The sequence below is a fragment of the Strongylocentrotus purpuratus genome, unplaced genomic scaffold (assembly GCF_000002235.5).
Source record: "Strongylocentrotus purpuratus isolate Spur 01 unplaced genomic scaffold, Spur_5.0 spur5_scaffold_11, whole genome shotgun sequence".
NCBI lineage: Eukaryota > Metazoa > Echinodermata > Echinoidea > Camarodonta > Strongylocentrotidae > Strongylocentrotus > Strongylocentrotus purpuratus.
In genome coordinates this window covers 27,353,454-27,370,455 of record NW_022145596.1, presented here as the reverse complement: position 1 = coordinate 27,370,455, position 17,002 = coordinate 27,353,454, and the positions used below count along the sequence as shown (strand labels likewise).

The following is a 17,002-nucleotide window of genomic DNA, read 5'->3' as shown; positions in this document are numbered from 1 at the left end:
AAAAAAAAAAAAAAAAAAAAAAAAAAAAAATTATACCCACGGCTAACCTAAATAAGGTGACCTTACCCCCCCCCATACGTAAAAAAATGTCAAATTTTGAAATTTTGAGACCAAAAAAAAAAAAAAAGTGTACACTTACCCCCCCCCCCCCCCCCCCCCCCCCCCCCCCCCCCCCCCCCCCCCCCCCCCCCCCCCCCCCCCACTGAGCGACTTTTCGACCGGCGCGATTTTCAAATTTTCGGGAGCAAAATATTTTAAAACCCCCCCCTTGAAAAAATCCTGCGTACGCCCCTGGATATAGGTGGTGGTAGTTAGTCTAATTCTCAATTTGTCTGATGCTCATTTCTTCTACCATCCATCAGTATTCATAAGGCTTACAGATGGATGCAGGGGCGGCCGAGCGACTTCCAAAGTGGGGGGGGGGGAAGAAAAAAGGGCACTTTCTGGAAGAAAAAAAAGGGCATCTAGACCTACATAGAGAAATCTCAAAGCGAAAATCAGACTTTGATAGGGGCATTTATAAGATATTATTATGTATTTGTTAAAAGGGAAATTATCAGAGGTGAAAAGGAGCAATGCCCTAATATGAAAAGGGGCACCTATGTGAATGAAAAAGGGGTACTTGTAATAAAGGAAAATGTGCATTAATTAGTTAAAATCCCCCAAAATGACCCTTAAATTCAGGGGCTTCGAGGCTTTAGCGGCACCCACGTCCAAATCAAATCTGAGTACCACCCCCCCCCCCCCAGGGCTTATAAGGTCTCTTGATTATCATTATTTATGACCAAATGATTATTAGACCACATATGGATATCAGATCAACTAGGAATTAGACCTATTGGAAAGTAGACTAAATGAGCCATACAGTAAATAGGCAGGAGATTATATTATTGGAGACATAATGACCCAGCCAGCAAGCAAGAGACAAAATGATGGCAAATGACCACTGTAATGGTGCAAGATCCGGAAGCTGGGACATCCCCCCACCCTTGAAGTAAATGTATGGAGACGGCTTTCTTCCAGAAGCTTTGATAAGATAAGATAAGATTGAGGTTTTCATATGGAAATTAGACTAAATACTATTAGCCTAAATGGTCATTAGACCAAATTATTAGTAGATGAGATGATTACTAGACCATGTGAGTATTGTTTATTTATGTATATTCTAGTAAAAGATTTTGCATGTTATTTTTCAGTATATACCTTATGTATTTTTTTGTAATGTGATTTTTATGGAAATGAATATACTTAATTTAATTGCATTGAAGTAGACGGGCTGGGTGTAGACCATAATTAGGTGAATAGACTGATTGGGTAGTGGACGAATTGGTTGTTGACCAAACGACTAAAAACCGTAATAGTAGATGCCTGAATTTGGCTCTGGAGAGGAGGGGGTGCACCCCAGCCTATATACACCCGCATCAGTTTGAGTACACGTAATTAATGAAAACTGAGAGAGTGAAAAGAATTTGAATATTTTTAAATCAACTTATATAATAATTGTGGCAGCCCGTAATCCCGGGGTGGGGGGAGGGGTGGGGGTTTTCACATAATATTAAGACATACGGGGGTGTTCCGCTCTATTGGGTCACTTTTTCACAAAAAATCTCGAAACGCCAGAGATGCCGTGATGCGCGGCCAAACAAAACAGCAACGTATAATATTTAAGCAAAATAATGCTTCAATTCCCTTATAATATTATGGAATCCCGTAGTAAGAAGACAGTGATAATGAAAACTTGTAATGCGCAGTGAAGTATAATGGCCGGATCTGCGCATTAGCAATTTGCCATTATATAATTTTCTCTTTGGCCAACAGCACTTAGAGGTCGACTATCACCTCCCCCAACTCTTAACTATATACATTATACAATCATGCATGATAAGAATAAGTGACTCCTTTCCGGAACGGAGTTGCTTTGCTTGGTACGCGGGTGCAGGGCAATTCGACAAATATTTTGTTGCGCTCATCATGAACACAGATACAGAGTACAAATACAAACAACAAAGTGTAGATATTGAGTCAGAATTAATAACCAGTCACAATTGAGCATAATTATTATCAGACTTGCTAGTCATATTCGCCTTGCAAAATTAAATTGATTTTGTGGAGGGTAGAAGTGCCGTGTTTTATCTGCAAGTACTTTAGTGATTATTCCATTATAGTTTTGTCTTTTGACGAAGTATGGCGAATTTTACCGCGACTTCCGAAGAGTTTACCACTTTCTTCGAAGAAATGGTGGAAGAAAATACGACCACGGCTGAGATGGAGGTCGTCGCCGTTGTACCGAGAGCGCCACGGCCTCCCGATTACCAGGGCCTCGTTTTCGGAACGAGCCTCGTCATCCTCATCATCCTCATGAACGCGATAAGCCTCATCGCTTTCACCATCGAGAAGCGCCTTCGAACGTACAACAATTACTTCATCATCAACCTCACCATCGCCGATCTCGCCCTGGGGATCAATCAGACCGTGGGCATCGCCCATACATTTCTCGCATATTTTCCTTTCGACCGAGACATCTGCAGATTCTATCTCGGTTTCCGTCACGCGTTGTTCTCCGTCTCCGTGGTCGGCGTGGTCGTCATCTGCATCGATCGACATCGCGCGACATATGACCCTATCAACCACTTTATATCACGCAGCAAGCGCAAAGCCACGATCATGAACGCACTGACTTGGCTCATCTCTTTCGGGTTCTGGATGCCCTACACCGTCGGCTGGGACTTTGCGGTCGACCATGACAACGGCCGTCACTGCGTGGGCGCGTTCTCGAGATCGACCGTCGGGAACATCGCGCAGAATATCTTCTCTTTCTTCGTCCCCCTCGTGCTCATCTCCGTCCTCTACTTGCGAATCTTTCATAAGATCAAGGAGACAGTGGGCGGTAAGAGTGTCAACAGCCATTTCGATGAACCGAAGGTGAAGGGAAAGCTTGGGAAAGAGTCACCTTCTCTCTCTTCGAGTATGACAACGGTCGCTGGCGATCTGTCATCTGGTGGGACGATGGAGATGAAGATTCCGGCTCCCCAAGTAACTTCTGTCGGTAAAATCGTAAAGGTATGTGTACGTCGTGATAATTATAATTTTTCTTTACAATGCAGATAGTGATTTAGAAGGAAAAAGGGTTAGTAGACCGCCGAGGCGACTGTTTTACTACTAGCTGAGCCATCGAAACTATATTTCGAAGGAAACTAACATTCTTCGATTCTGAATGATTAAAAATGAAGAAGACGGGTGTTTGAATCAGCTAACTATACATCGTATGGACAGACTAACAACATCCTGCTATCAATTAGTGATAGAAAAGTGCAACTCTCAAAGCACCTGTGTACTGTGTATTGTGGATCGATACTATAAAGCAGCTCCATTTCTTATTTCATTTGCTTATTACTTGTATTACATGATCAATATAAATTATTTTTTGTGGTAGGCATCAATATTCTGGAACTTTCTAGTAAAATGTTACAATACTGAGAAATCTGCTTCTGCCCTTATCAGGGCCCCGTCTTATAAAAAAAAGTTGCGATTGATTAAAATAATTTGCAATTGATATCAATCGCATCTCTTATCTCTTAATTACAGAGTTGTGGTTTGTATCATTTGCAAATTATTTGTAATCAAATTATTATGATAGGACACAATCCGCATGGTCAAAAGAATGCAAATTTGCCGAAAATTGTGAAATAATTAGCTTTAAAAAATTACCAAATATAGACAGGCAGACAGACAGATAGAAAGATAGAATGAATACAAAAACAAATCGTAATCTGTTCTTATCACTTTACCTATGTTTTGAAAACGTTAATTTATTTTGCCGACAACAACCTCTGAGATTTTGCCAATAGAAATTGGTTCAGACCCCACCGTCCACCTCATTTCCAGCGATACAATTTCAATTTCAATTTCATTTATTTCCACAGATTCATAAAAGACAATATAAATTACAATCAAATATAAAGCATTAAGACAAAAGATGAACCTGCAGAGGGGGTGATCAAAAACCTCAGGGGTCTATCAGGGATCATCTCCTGCTTAAAATTACAATATCAAAATACAATAATTTAACAAAATTAAACAATATTTTTAACACATACAAAAACATATATAAATATTACAAGCAAATCTATGTGTGGGGTGAGTAGTAGTGGGGTGGTGGTACCAATAAATATAATATATAGAGGAAATGAATGATACAATTACAAAGAAGAAAAATAGTGAGAAAATAGTAAGAAACAACATACAAACTAGAGTTGGATACGCATAGAGTAAATCCTGTATAACATAAAGGGAGACAAAAAGGTGGTCTATATTTACTGTACTACCAAATCAGAATTCGCTCCTTTCCTCATGATTGAGTGCATAACGATTTCGAATCTATAATGACAAAAAAGGGGAAGGGCCTACCTAAAGCTAAATATATTTAAGGTTACTCAATAACTCTTCGGAAATTTTCGTTAGAACATTAAGTTTCTTGTATTAGTTTTTGACTAATTTTTTTTTTATTAGCAAAAGTATTTTAAGTCAATTTTATTTCCCTTTTCATGAACTTTAAATCATATATCTTTATCGCTAGCGATAATTAAAATTACATCATCTGTATAATTATCATATCTGAGCAAAGCTCTAGAATGACAGTATATTGTAAATGACAGTATATTGTAAATAATGTAAGAGGAGCAAGTTAATAGAGAGAAACGAAGTGCGTGAGAGAAAAAAGAGAGGGAGACAGAGAGAGAAAAGAGAAAGAAAGGGGAGAGAAAGAGAAAAGGGGGAGGAGAGAGAGAGAGAGATAGGGGAGAGAGAGAAGAGAGAGAGAGAGATAGGGGAGAGAGAGAGAAGAGAGAGAGAGGGAGAAAGGGTAGGCAGACATAACCTTGGTGTCGATATTAGGATGGATGATTATTATAAAAGATATTTGTCGCTCAGCTTCATTTTCCTTGTACAAGATGGGTCGTATATTACGTCTTGATCAATGCAATAATCCTTCTTTATGGCCTTCCGGAGTCACACATTGCAATGTGAACGCATCACTCCAGTACTTCGCAAATTGCATTGGTTGCCGGTGACACGTTCCGTACGACATTTTTTTCTCCACATACTACAGAAAAAATGAATAACATCTTGACCTTGCTAGAATTTTAGTGACACGGGAAAGAGCACATTGCTTTCGTCAAATCAGGAGATTTTCATTTTTGAATGAAATAGATGAATAAAATTAATGTCGTTTATTGTTCAGGACATATTGCACATAATTGCCCGTTCTATTTTCAAGAGGTTAATGGGAACTAGTTAATGGCAGTTCAAACAGGATACCACTTTAGTGTTCCCTGAGAGTGAAGCTTCACCATGTCATAATGTTTGCTCAAAGTTGAGTAAATAGACGGAGTCAGAGCAAAGTATCTACCGCGCTGTCATCCTCGAGGAGGGACTTTAATGTTCAGGGGCGTCACTGAATGAGGGGGGGGGTGCCCTCTTCCCCCACTCTGTGTGTGTTTGTAAATTTGACTTTTACATTTAATTGATACAATTTTTGGTTCTTTGGCTAGCTTGCTTGACGGCAGTTTGAGTCTGATACCCCGATTCGGAATAATCAAGCGACATCCCTGTCACTACGTTTCCTTTCACGATCAAAACGTTTCATTTGTGTGGTTCTTTACGCATACGATGATGATACAAGTACAGCTCATATTTTACATTATTTTAAACAGCGCTTTAAGTGAATATTTGAATATTTGAAATACTAAAATGTTTCATATAAATCATAACACATACATTTATTAGAATAGAGTGAACAAATTATTGTAAGGACTATACTTTTATTAATTTGGCCACAAACATAATGGATTTCCACCTTCAGCAATGACCCTTTTTGACGTATTAAAACGGCCTCACTTTCATTTTAAAGATTTCTATGAAACGAGGTTCGAAGACTGATTTAGAATATTCAGACAATAAACAATATTATTTTTCGTACAAGGACGATAAAACCCGACAATGTTCCCGAAAGCGAAACTTGGGGGGGGGGGGGGGGGGGGGGGCTTAATATAGTGTTTTTGATTAGTTCTGTTTTGTTTTCAATTTAGATCAATATGAATTGTTATTTACGCGTTAAAATTCCTCTCCTGACAGCTAACAAAAATGTGTTTTAAAAAGTGTTCTTATCATGCACTTTTGCGAAACGTTTTGCAAAGGCAACTACACTGTCGCTCATAAAGGTGGAATATTTTCTTTTTATCCCAATTTAAGGAATTATTTTTAAAATAATTTAAAAATAATAGATCTAGATAATAGTATACATTCTCAGATAACAATAATTTGCCAATGTGTGTTTTGCGTGACTGCTAAAGCATGTGTATGCTACTATGCTTATCAACTAGGGGACCTATGCACTTAAGTCATAAATGACAGTATTGAGGATTAATGCCCAACAAAAGGGCACTAATATAGCACATCGACACGGTTTTGATCCTGGGGCCTCACAGTTACGAGGCCATTGCTTTGTCACTGAACCATGACTGTACGCAGCGGGGGCTAGGCTAGGGGGCAGTTTCCATAAATTTTTTTTTTTTAAACAGAAAATGCATTAAATTTTCAATAATTTATTGCATTTTACCCCGGTTCCCAACATAAACAAATCTTCTGTGTGCCCATGCCTTGAGCCATAATGCATGGCCGTCCAGAAGATTTTTTTTTTATTAATAATACGAGGCAGGCAGTTGAAGGTTTACTTTTTGTGCCAAAGTATAAAACAGAATGCTTTAAACATAGCCCCCTCTTTTCTTCCATTATAGCATGGAATCAGTTGGACAGATCATTGAGAATGGCAAGCTCTGTTGACACCTTTAAATACATGTTCAAACAATCTTGCATGATTGATTCCCAATAAGATAAAATGGCAAGAGAAATTTTGTTTAGTGTCTGTTTTTTTAGCACTGAACCGAGGGCGATATAATGCTTTTCAGACTTAAAGAACGATTTCATATAATTTATTACCAGTTATAAATACATTTCTATTTTTAATATTATTTAAGGGTGTATTCATTTTGCATATTATCCAGTAATTTCCTATCCTGTAATATATATTTTGTTGTTGTAAATATGTATATAACAATTGAACTCTCACAAGTATATGTTGCCTTTTTCAAGGTGTAATACATGCCGAAATATGCTAATAGTTACTTTTCATCGGATTTAAATACTTTCATCGAATTTAAAATACTAATTACCGTCTATGCTAAACTGTTAAATTAAAATATTATAATTATGCAACAACGTTTTTTGTAATGAAAAAGCAAATTAAAACAAAACAAACAAACCATTCATTTATTACGAGGATACCAAATACTTTGTATATAATAGTGTATACATGTTCTTACTTATTCTTTATTGCTGTTATGAATTTAGGTCCAAGATTTTGTCATTATTATTATTATATTATCATATCATATTTGTTAAACTAATGTACCACATTCAGGCGCGTACGCAGGGGGAGGGGGGGTTAAACCCCCCCTTGAGTTTTTTTTTTGTGTGTATGTTTTGTGTTTGTTTTTTGTGAACCCCCCCCCCCCCCCCTTTTGAGTTGGTTTTTTTTGGGTTTTTTTTCCAAATTAAAAATTATGCCAATGGCTGACGTAAAAAAGGTGACCTTACCCCCCCCCCCACCAACGGAACAAAATGTCAATTTTTCAACAAAAAAAAAATGTGCGCTTACCCCCCCCCCCCCCCCCCCTCCTCCTCCCCCCCCCCCCCCCCCCCCCCCCACTGAACGACTTTTCGGCCGGCGCGATTTTCAAATTTTCGGGAGCAAAATAATAAAGCTGAGTCGTTGCGAAATTTTGGGCCCGATTTTAACCCCCCCCCCCCCCCCTCCCCCTTGAAAATATCCTGCGTACGCCACTGACCACATTATGTTTAACAGTGCCTCATGGAAGACCACCATTATTGGTGATAATGAGTCACCCTGTCTAAATATCAGGGGGGAAATGCCATTAAGGATACACAGCAGCTGCAATAGCCTACTTGCGGGAAGCCGACGAGGCATTGTACCTAATTGGCCCTCTCTATATATAATAGATAGATTCCGTTATTTTGTATTTTTGAATATATACCTAAAGTATTGAAAAGAAATGTGCCCTTTCCCCTGAAAGCTATCTTATACATCTTATACATTACCAATTATGCGGGATAATACTAATTTTACTTTTTTGATTGTCAGACTGTTTTGGACAGTGAAATGTTTTGGCTTCGGTGTCAGAGAGAGGGTGGGGGTGGGGGGGGGGTGGAGTTGGGACCAAAACATCGGAGCAGATGTTGTTTCGTGTATTTCAGCAAGAAAAAAAGTCGTATCATTTAAATTGGTAGGGAGGCGGGGGTAGGGCACTATTTTCCTTCCCGTGTCTTCTAAGTGTGCACATGATTATCATTCTTGACATGATATTATTTGTATGATGAGTAAAAGCGGATATTTGGGTCAACGTTTCTGTCGAGTTATAGTTTGAATACCGGTGCACTGTAATGTATAATATTTTATTGACTGCTATGAGAAGCATCGCTGTTTCTAAAGGCTAAAGGGGACGTTACATCCTGCTATAACCCCTCGGGGCGCCCTGAGGGGTTTTAGCAGGATGTAACGTCCCCGAGAGCCAGTATAGAAACAGCTATGCTTCGAATATCAAAGCAGTCTTTATATACCAAATTCACAAACAAATCTACAAACAATTCTTACCTTATCCATTTATTGAGTAAACACTGGTTAAAACATCACAGCAAATCTGAGACATTGTCTGTAAATCTTCGCTGGAAAGTTGCCTGAATGTAGTGATCATCTCCCCTTCTCTTAATTTTTGAAATTTGGTTAAAAATCAATTCGCAAGTTTTGAGAAAATGTCTGTGATAAATTTAATGAAGTTTTAACAGCAATTTAATCAGATTGTTTACCTGGCAGTGATTTTCGCATTTGCACTGAGAATTCTTGTATTCCCTTGGTCAACAAATTATGGGGGGGGGGGGGGGGGGCAAATTGCTCAATGACCCATTCGAATACGCTAGTGGATTTGTAATAAAATTGTATCTCAATAATAGATTAAAGGTTGCAAATGTTACGCTAACCGTTTTAATACTTATTTAAAAATATAATTTGTTTTTTCTTTACAGATCGACGCAAAAGAACACAACACCAACCGCGAGTCGTCAAACGAGATGCAGAAAGCTACCCGAACCCTTTCCTACATTGTCCTATCTTTCATCATCGCCTGGCTACCCAACAACCTCATATATCTCCTCTACGCTATCGATGCGAGGTTGATCGCCACATCTTTGCTACCAAGACCCCTGCGACAGTTCTTTAACTGGTTGAGGTATGGCAACAGTTTGCTCAATCCGATCTGCTACGCTGTCTCTCAGCCCCTCTTCAGACATACCATCTATAACATGTTCTGTAGACCACGCAATTACTGCTAAAAGTGGTGTAGATACGGGGAGGGGGAGGGGGCACCGGAAGAAGATTCGACCCACTACCACACACTACATTCAATGGCCTTACTTTCTTCTTATTTTATTTGTCTGAATGGGTTTAGTTGTCCCATGACACTTGCAGTGACCCCCTCCATGGCTTGCCCCACGCACACCTATTAACGGCTAAGATGAATGACTACCCATGTTGCATCTTAGCCCCTCCCGACCCACTAGAGTCCGCCAAGCAAGTACTGCTAAGGTTACCCACTTTGCCTCTCAGCCCATTTTTTTTAAATCTCACCACGATAGCGTTCTTTCAGTCCAACATAGTTTGTGCTAAGATGAAGAACAAAAACAACAACAACAAACAAATTTTACTGTTATTTCGTTTATTTCGTCCCAAACACTTTATTCGATACATCATCAACAAAACTGTCCTGCCGACCCCGAAAGTAATGTAAATTGCCACTACCCCCTCCCTTAAAAAAAATTCATTTAAAGAGTTTCGAATATTTGAAACAAAAAATAAGTTTTTTCCTAAGTCTGTAAAAAAAGTTTGAAAAACAAAAATCTTTACAACGTTTGTTAAAGTAATTAGCTAAAGAGTATTCGATGGTTAAAAATTATTTTTAAAGTACGTTGAAATTATTTTCTGCATATATAGGTCAGGCAAAGAAATTCGTAAAATGGGGGAAAATCTAAACTATTTTTCGTCTTCGCTTCCTGTTAAATATCATCCAATGCTGTTAGGAAAAATACATTTTGATAGTACTTGTTGCCAAGTTTTGCGAAAGGAATTTGCCAGTAAATGTAGGTGCGATGTTATTCAACCTTATTCAAGGTTTCCGGCCATTTTACATACTAAACCTTCTATTAATTTATGTGGAGACAATCTTGTCATAAAAGCAAATAGGATTTTGTTTTCTTCTTTATTTCTTGCACAGGTCAGTGCTAAGAATTTTGTAGAAAAAAGTCTTCTTTATTTGTTGTCTTTGTGTTCTTTCTGAGAGCACCAGAACCTTCGAGGAAAAAAATTAAACGAAAAAAATTAACTATTTTGTTTCGTGATAGAAATTTGGTAGGATATTAAACGAAAGTTGATGTTATTCGAGCCTTTCGCAAGGTTTTACGCATTTCTATCCTTCATAATATTTATATTGCCTCTTTTATGTGAAAATAACCTTGGGACAACATTTTAAAAGCAATATTTCCTTGTAATATCCGGACAATAAATTTTTTGTAAGTAAGGTTATAACTTTTAAGGAATAACACAGAATAATATCTTTATAAAGATTAACTATAGAAAAGGAAAGAAATTCCGCAGTCAAAATGAACAGAGAAAGACAACCAAGGAAAAAGTCCAAGATATTGAAAAAAGACATGGAAAGCTTAAAAAGAGAAAAGTGAAAAGAAAAATAATTTTCACGATGGAATCTGATCAGTGTTTAGCGTGCTATTGAAATAATTATTAAATAAGATAATGGGTGGAAGTGGGGGAGGGTATTAGGGCGTATAATATGAAATTATGAACTCATCAGCGCACTTTACCCTATATAGAAAATTCGCCTTATAAATTTGCAATCTATTCATATTATCGGTATTGTCATTATGATCTCAACACAATAAGTACAAGGCTATAGGAGTTACATTCATTAATAGTAAAAGAGGAAAGGAACTATGAAAGAAACCAGTTATTAAATGGCAACAACGAATGAATAGGTATTTGAAGATGGATGGTGGGAAAGGGTGATTGAGGGAGAGAAGGAAAGAGAGATCGAGATACAAAGACAGAGATGCGAACGAATATTTATAAAAAAGCATTGCAGCGACTTCGTAAAAGTTAATTCAGAAAAGGTTTAATCTAATTACTATATATTCGATTTAGAAAAATTCCATTTAAGATTTTTTTTTGGTGTGTTTATGATTTATAGGTATCTTCATTGAAGACATACCGTGCATTCCGGCTATGAAAAGCTTCCACATTAGCACTAAATCGTTGTCAAAGAGAAATAATTGATTTGCTGCTAACGCATTATAATATCATTGAATAGAAATACTTTCTACTTAGAAACGCTTCGGATTTTCTTTATGTTCTTTTTTAAAATGCTTTCTTTGCTACTTTATCCTTGATTTTATTCAATACAATTTTAATACTTCAAGAATGCATTTTTTGTGTAAAAAAACATTTAAAAAAATGAAAAATATAATAATCTGCATTCCTTTTTGCTTTTGAAGGATACGACAGAGTGGCCTTAATTCAGACTTAATTGTTGAGCGGTATGTATATTGAGTTCAGCTATTAAAATATTGTTAGTAAGTAAAATGCTTTTCCACTAACCTCTGGGTTTAATAGGCTATTTCCTCTTTAAAGAGATAATTAAATGGCTCGTTAGATTGAAGATTTAGTTTTCTGAACATCTCACTGTGACGTTTTAACCACGCTGAATTGAATTAAGAAATTGCCTCAAGTCATTTAACCACCATTAATGTTTCAGTTTTAAGTAGACATCACTTGAAAATATGAAGTTGCCAATACTTCTGTAGAATGCATCCCTATCTCTCTACAAAATCGGAAAGATAAGAAATCTCCTCGACAATCACACAACTGAGATCCTTGTCCACTCCTTCGTCACCTCTCTTCTCGATTCTTGTAATTGTCTCCTCATAAATCCCCCAATAAAGACATCGCCAAGCTTCAGCGAATTCAAAATTCAGTTGCCAGACTAGTTTCCAAATTACCAAGGCAAGAGCACATCACTCCCACTCTTCAGGAACTCCATTGGCTGCCCGTATCCCAGAGAATCCAGTACAAAGTCATCACTCTAACTTTCAAAGCACTTCATCAACTCTGTCCCAGCTACATATCTGAACTTGTTACACCTTACATACCTACTCGATCCCTCCGCTCTGCATCTCAACACCTAATTGAACCCACGAAAGACAGGACCAAGTCATACGGATCCAGAAGATTCTCATCTGCAGCTTCGCATCTCTGGAACTCTCTCCCCACTACTTTCCGAACCATCACAGACTTAGCTTTCTTTCAATCTCAACTAAAAACCTACCTGTTTAAAAACGCTTTCTAATGTCATTTAAACTGTATTATTGTATTCATCAAAATTTAATTACATTACTGTACTCTTATATAAATTGCCTTCATTTCTGTGTTATGGATGTATATAATGTTTGATTATTATTAATCTTTTCCTTATTTTGATATATATCTTTAGTTCATGAATTAGTTATGTGTAATTTTGTTGTATTAATATTGTAAAGCGCATTGCTATTTTCTTCGAAGATGAAATGCGCTATATAAGTCTAGGTTATTATTATTATTATTATTATAAGTGATCATTCCATGTTAAATTTTCATCTATAAATACTCCCCCAAACCTTTGATGTATTTTTTTTTTTGTGCGATATGCATATTATCAATTTCAATATGGTATATACGGAATTTAGTTAGATGAGAATTAAAATATTTCAAGTGCATAAAATGTGTTTTTATTATGTTTAATGAGAGTTTATTACACTTAAACCAGTTCGAAACTTAACGAATGAAAATAACATTGCACGGAGCTTGGAATGTTATGTATTATAATATTCGCATTAGCCTACAAGCTGTATGTTAAGATAGTAAAGTGATGTTGTGCGGGAAAAACTGACTACTAGTCAGTTTATCTAGTAGATAATGAATGTTTAAGAGTGATCCTAAGTGAATTTGATTCGTGTGAAAAATGTAAAGATTGCATCGTATTATACATTGCATCCAATATTATTGTAGCCAGTGATTATATTTCGAAAATATGATTCACTGAATGTTCTAAATAAAAATAACATAGTCTGTATGTGTTTAATGATCTTAATCATGTGTGGGTTCAGCATGAACATGCTGTAATTATACGCAGCATAGAGAGAAGACGTCATACACATCCACGATTGAAGGTTCACAAAAATAAAACCAACAGTTCAACTAGAAGTATTTTTCCTTCTCTTGTTTTTTTTATAATTCGTATGTATTTACTTGTTTTCCCTTCAGTCGCTTTTTACTATCCTTTTGTATTTCTCTATTTTCATTATTTTTTTTCTATCGTCTTTTTTTTTTATAATCCTCATAAATATCTTCATTTCCTTCTCTAGTTTTCTATCTCTCCGAGGGTATGTGAAACCCATCTTGAGGTTTCAACTTGTCAAATTCGCTGTAAACGGGTGTAAAATCGCTGTACCGCCTTTGACGCCGATTTTTTTTGCCCGCCTTTTAGTTTAAGGGGGAACGGGGAAAAGGTTTCCACCCGAAATGGTTCAAAGAATAGTGCATAAAAGAAAGATATAACATAACACGATTACCTGTAAATAAATTAAACAAAATCTTTTAAACAAAAACGTTATTAACGTAATTTTTGATAATCACAATGATTCAACGTAATTTGGAGATAAAGTAAGTAAATGTGAATACAAAGGCACCAACTCCATCGCTTTCACTAACACACACCCGCCCACACGCACACCCAACATACGTATGCACTCCCTCACACGTAAGCACTGTATGCTGAGCGTATCTCACTCTTATAGGGAGGGATATACGCTATATTATACGTATGGTATATCATTTTTATAATTCATAGTTCTAAGTCCACATGCGCTTCAAAAAGGATAAGAACCGGAACAAAATGTAAATGACAAACATTTATGAATAAAGCGTTGTGCAAGCGGTAACAATGCCTTTGCTAGTGGCAGACAAACATTGGCATATAAAGAGAATGAAACCATTTGAAAAGAAAATGAGTTACATTAATAATAGACACGTCTTACTTAAAAAACAAACCCTGCTGGTCCTGTTTCAATTTAGGCAATGTTACTTTGCAATGCACTGGAAGACTAGTAATCAATCCGGATTATAAACGTCAAACCTAGCTTAATAACATGAGGATGATAGGGGCAAGTTCCTCCCCCCCCCCCCCAAGGGTCACTGTTGATTAAAAAAAAGTTAGGTTTAAAAGTACCTGAACACCTTATAAGCAATATATAACAAAACTAAATAAGAGTGGTTAAAATGATTGGATGCCTTTTAAATCCAACTTGGCTAACAGCGCACCAGATTTACCTCTCCATTATTCCCTCCATTAACACTCATTTCAGCGCCAACGAATCTTTTTTGTTTTACCCTCGGTCTACGTATGACAACGGGAACAATATGTCAACTGTTTCAAGTTTCAAGTTTTATTCATCTTTCTTTCATAACACACATTACAAATATGACATGAATATAACAAGTTGACAGAATATGGCGTTACAATAGAAAGATGAGGTGACTTTGGTTGAAAGCAAGGCTTGTGGAATTAAGGTCCCTCATGAGTAGCCTATGAGTATATCCTAAATGAACAAAGTCGTCAGATAAGAACACTGCATACATTAAAATGTTTGCAAACTAAACTAACTAAAGAACTGAGACAAATATAAACATAAATAAGTATAATAAAATCTACTGACTACTAAATAATGGCTATAAACAAGAGAAGCAGGAAAATACTACGAGCAACAGGACAAAAAACAGAGTAGAGGGAGAGAGAGAGAGAGGCAAACAACATGACAGAAACTCAAACAAACTCAACAGGACAGACAGATGAATAGATGTGAGAAACGTGAGTAGAAATATGCTAACCTATATAACAAATAATTTTCTTAATATGGATCAAAGTATAAATCTAGACAATATCAACAACCAAAAAGTAACTTCAGTTCGCGCTTACATACATAAATACTCACCGATTGCGCTATTCTTGGTTCACTGGAATTCCAAAACCTAGGTCCAGTGGACCCGGCCAAATGTAGTCAGTGCAAATTGCGTTCTAACATAAGGTAAGTGATATGCTTGCGCATGTCGTGTGGAATAACTATGAACTTGGTTATTTTTCTTAAATATTCTAGCCAATGTAAAGGCATTGGTAATAAGTAGACTTACATAATTTAATTAATCGATTTTTTAATATTTTTCATATACTTGTATTTTATTGAAATTATTTTAGTTCATAGTTAATGTTTCCCTTATTCATGTTTAATTAAATGTAATTTATACGAAGTAGCAAAATGTCCTAATAACTGGTAATTTATATTTGTAGTATTTTCGAAATGAAAAAAAAATCCAAGAAAAGACTCACATAAATACATTACTTGTGACAATTAATTTGATAAACATCTAGGAAAGACTCACATGAATACATTACTTGTGACAATTAATTTGATAAACATCAAGGAAAGACTCACATGAATACATTACTTGTGACAATTAATTTGATAAACATCTAGGAAAGACTCACATAAATACATTACTTGTGACAATTAATTTGATAAACAGCAAGGAAAGACTCACATGAATAAATTACTTGTGACAATTAATTTGATAAACATCAAGGAAAGATTCACATAAATACATTACTTGTGACAATTAATTTGATAAACAGCAAGGAAAGACTCACATGAATAAATTACTTGTGACAATTAATTTGATAAACATCAAGGAAAGATTCACATAAATACATTACTTGTGACAATTAATTTCACTGCCCATATTTGACAGTTGAAATGCGTTGGCTTGTAACTCTTTGGGCAACTTGCCCCTCATCGGGTGGATACCATGTACATGTACAATAATTTGACGTTGTGATGTCCCGCATATACATTTTAATGCATTATCGAAGAGGGCTATTGTAAACAAATAATTAAATACAATAAATGAATAATTAATGAATGAAAAAAGAGAATAGTAGCATTCAGTGCCCAGAAGAGAGTTATATTGTCACCATAACCTTGTTTCCATAGGATTTAAACAATTAAATATACATGTATTTTGACAATGATTTATATTCGCAATATCAAAACTAATTAAAATTTGAGAAAATAGATGGTAATTCACTTTGATATCATTAAAGGCGCATGATGCTCCGTGGCTGTATTTACAGACCCTGAAAGTATAGAATGATAGATCTTCAAGTATAAGATTTATAAAAAAAAATTCTTTGAAAGAGATATCACCTCTTCTGATGATTGCTAGATTTGCTAAACGAAGTGCATTTGAATGTAGTCAATACTTGTGAAATGTAATATGAATAATGCATGTAACGTAAAAATTGATGACTGGTCACCGATTATTTATGAAATGTTGAAGGTAAAACGGGGTAAGATCTGATTGTATTTATGAAAGAAATATAATGTTTACTTGTTATAACCATTACCCTGTTAAAACTTTTCCATATTCTGTGTGCATTGGATTTTAACTTCTTTAAAACAAGAAATCATTATTCAATACCCTAAACATCCTCCAACTTATTGTCATCTTGGTCTTGGTCATTAACATCTTCGTCATCTAATATATCCCAATCTTCCGCCGAGTAGACACGAATCTCATACCCCGTATGCATGATCACGAGGTCGTTTCCATAGTTACCAATGACTGGCCACTCGTCTGACTGGAAGTTTGCTGACACGTCGAGCTCTTCGATGATGTATTCGAGAAGACCACCATCTTGCAAGGAATGCTTGGTGAGCG

The 17,002-nt window shown here is 36.3% G+C and overlaps 1 protein-coding gene across 1 annotated transcript; it reads left to right on the top strand.

Annotated features, from left to right (window-relative positions):
• Positions 1–2,184: 2,184 nt before the first annotated feature.
• LOC100893157 (muscarinic acetylcholine receptor M2-like) lies at positions 2,185–9,462 on the top strand. Its single transcript, XM_030980212.1, has 2 exons — positions 2,185–3,060; positions 9,157–9,462. The coding sequence occupies exons 1-2, from the start codon at positions 2,185–2,187 to the stop codon at positions 9,460–9,462; spliced, it is 1,182 nt and encodes a 393-aa protein (XP_030836072.1).
• The last annotated feature ends 7,540 nt before the right edge of the window (positions 9,463–17,002 follow it).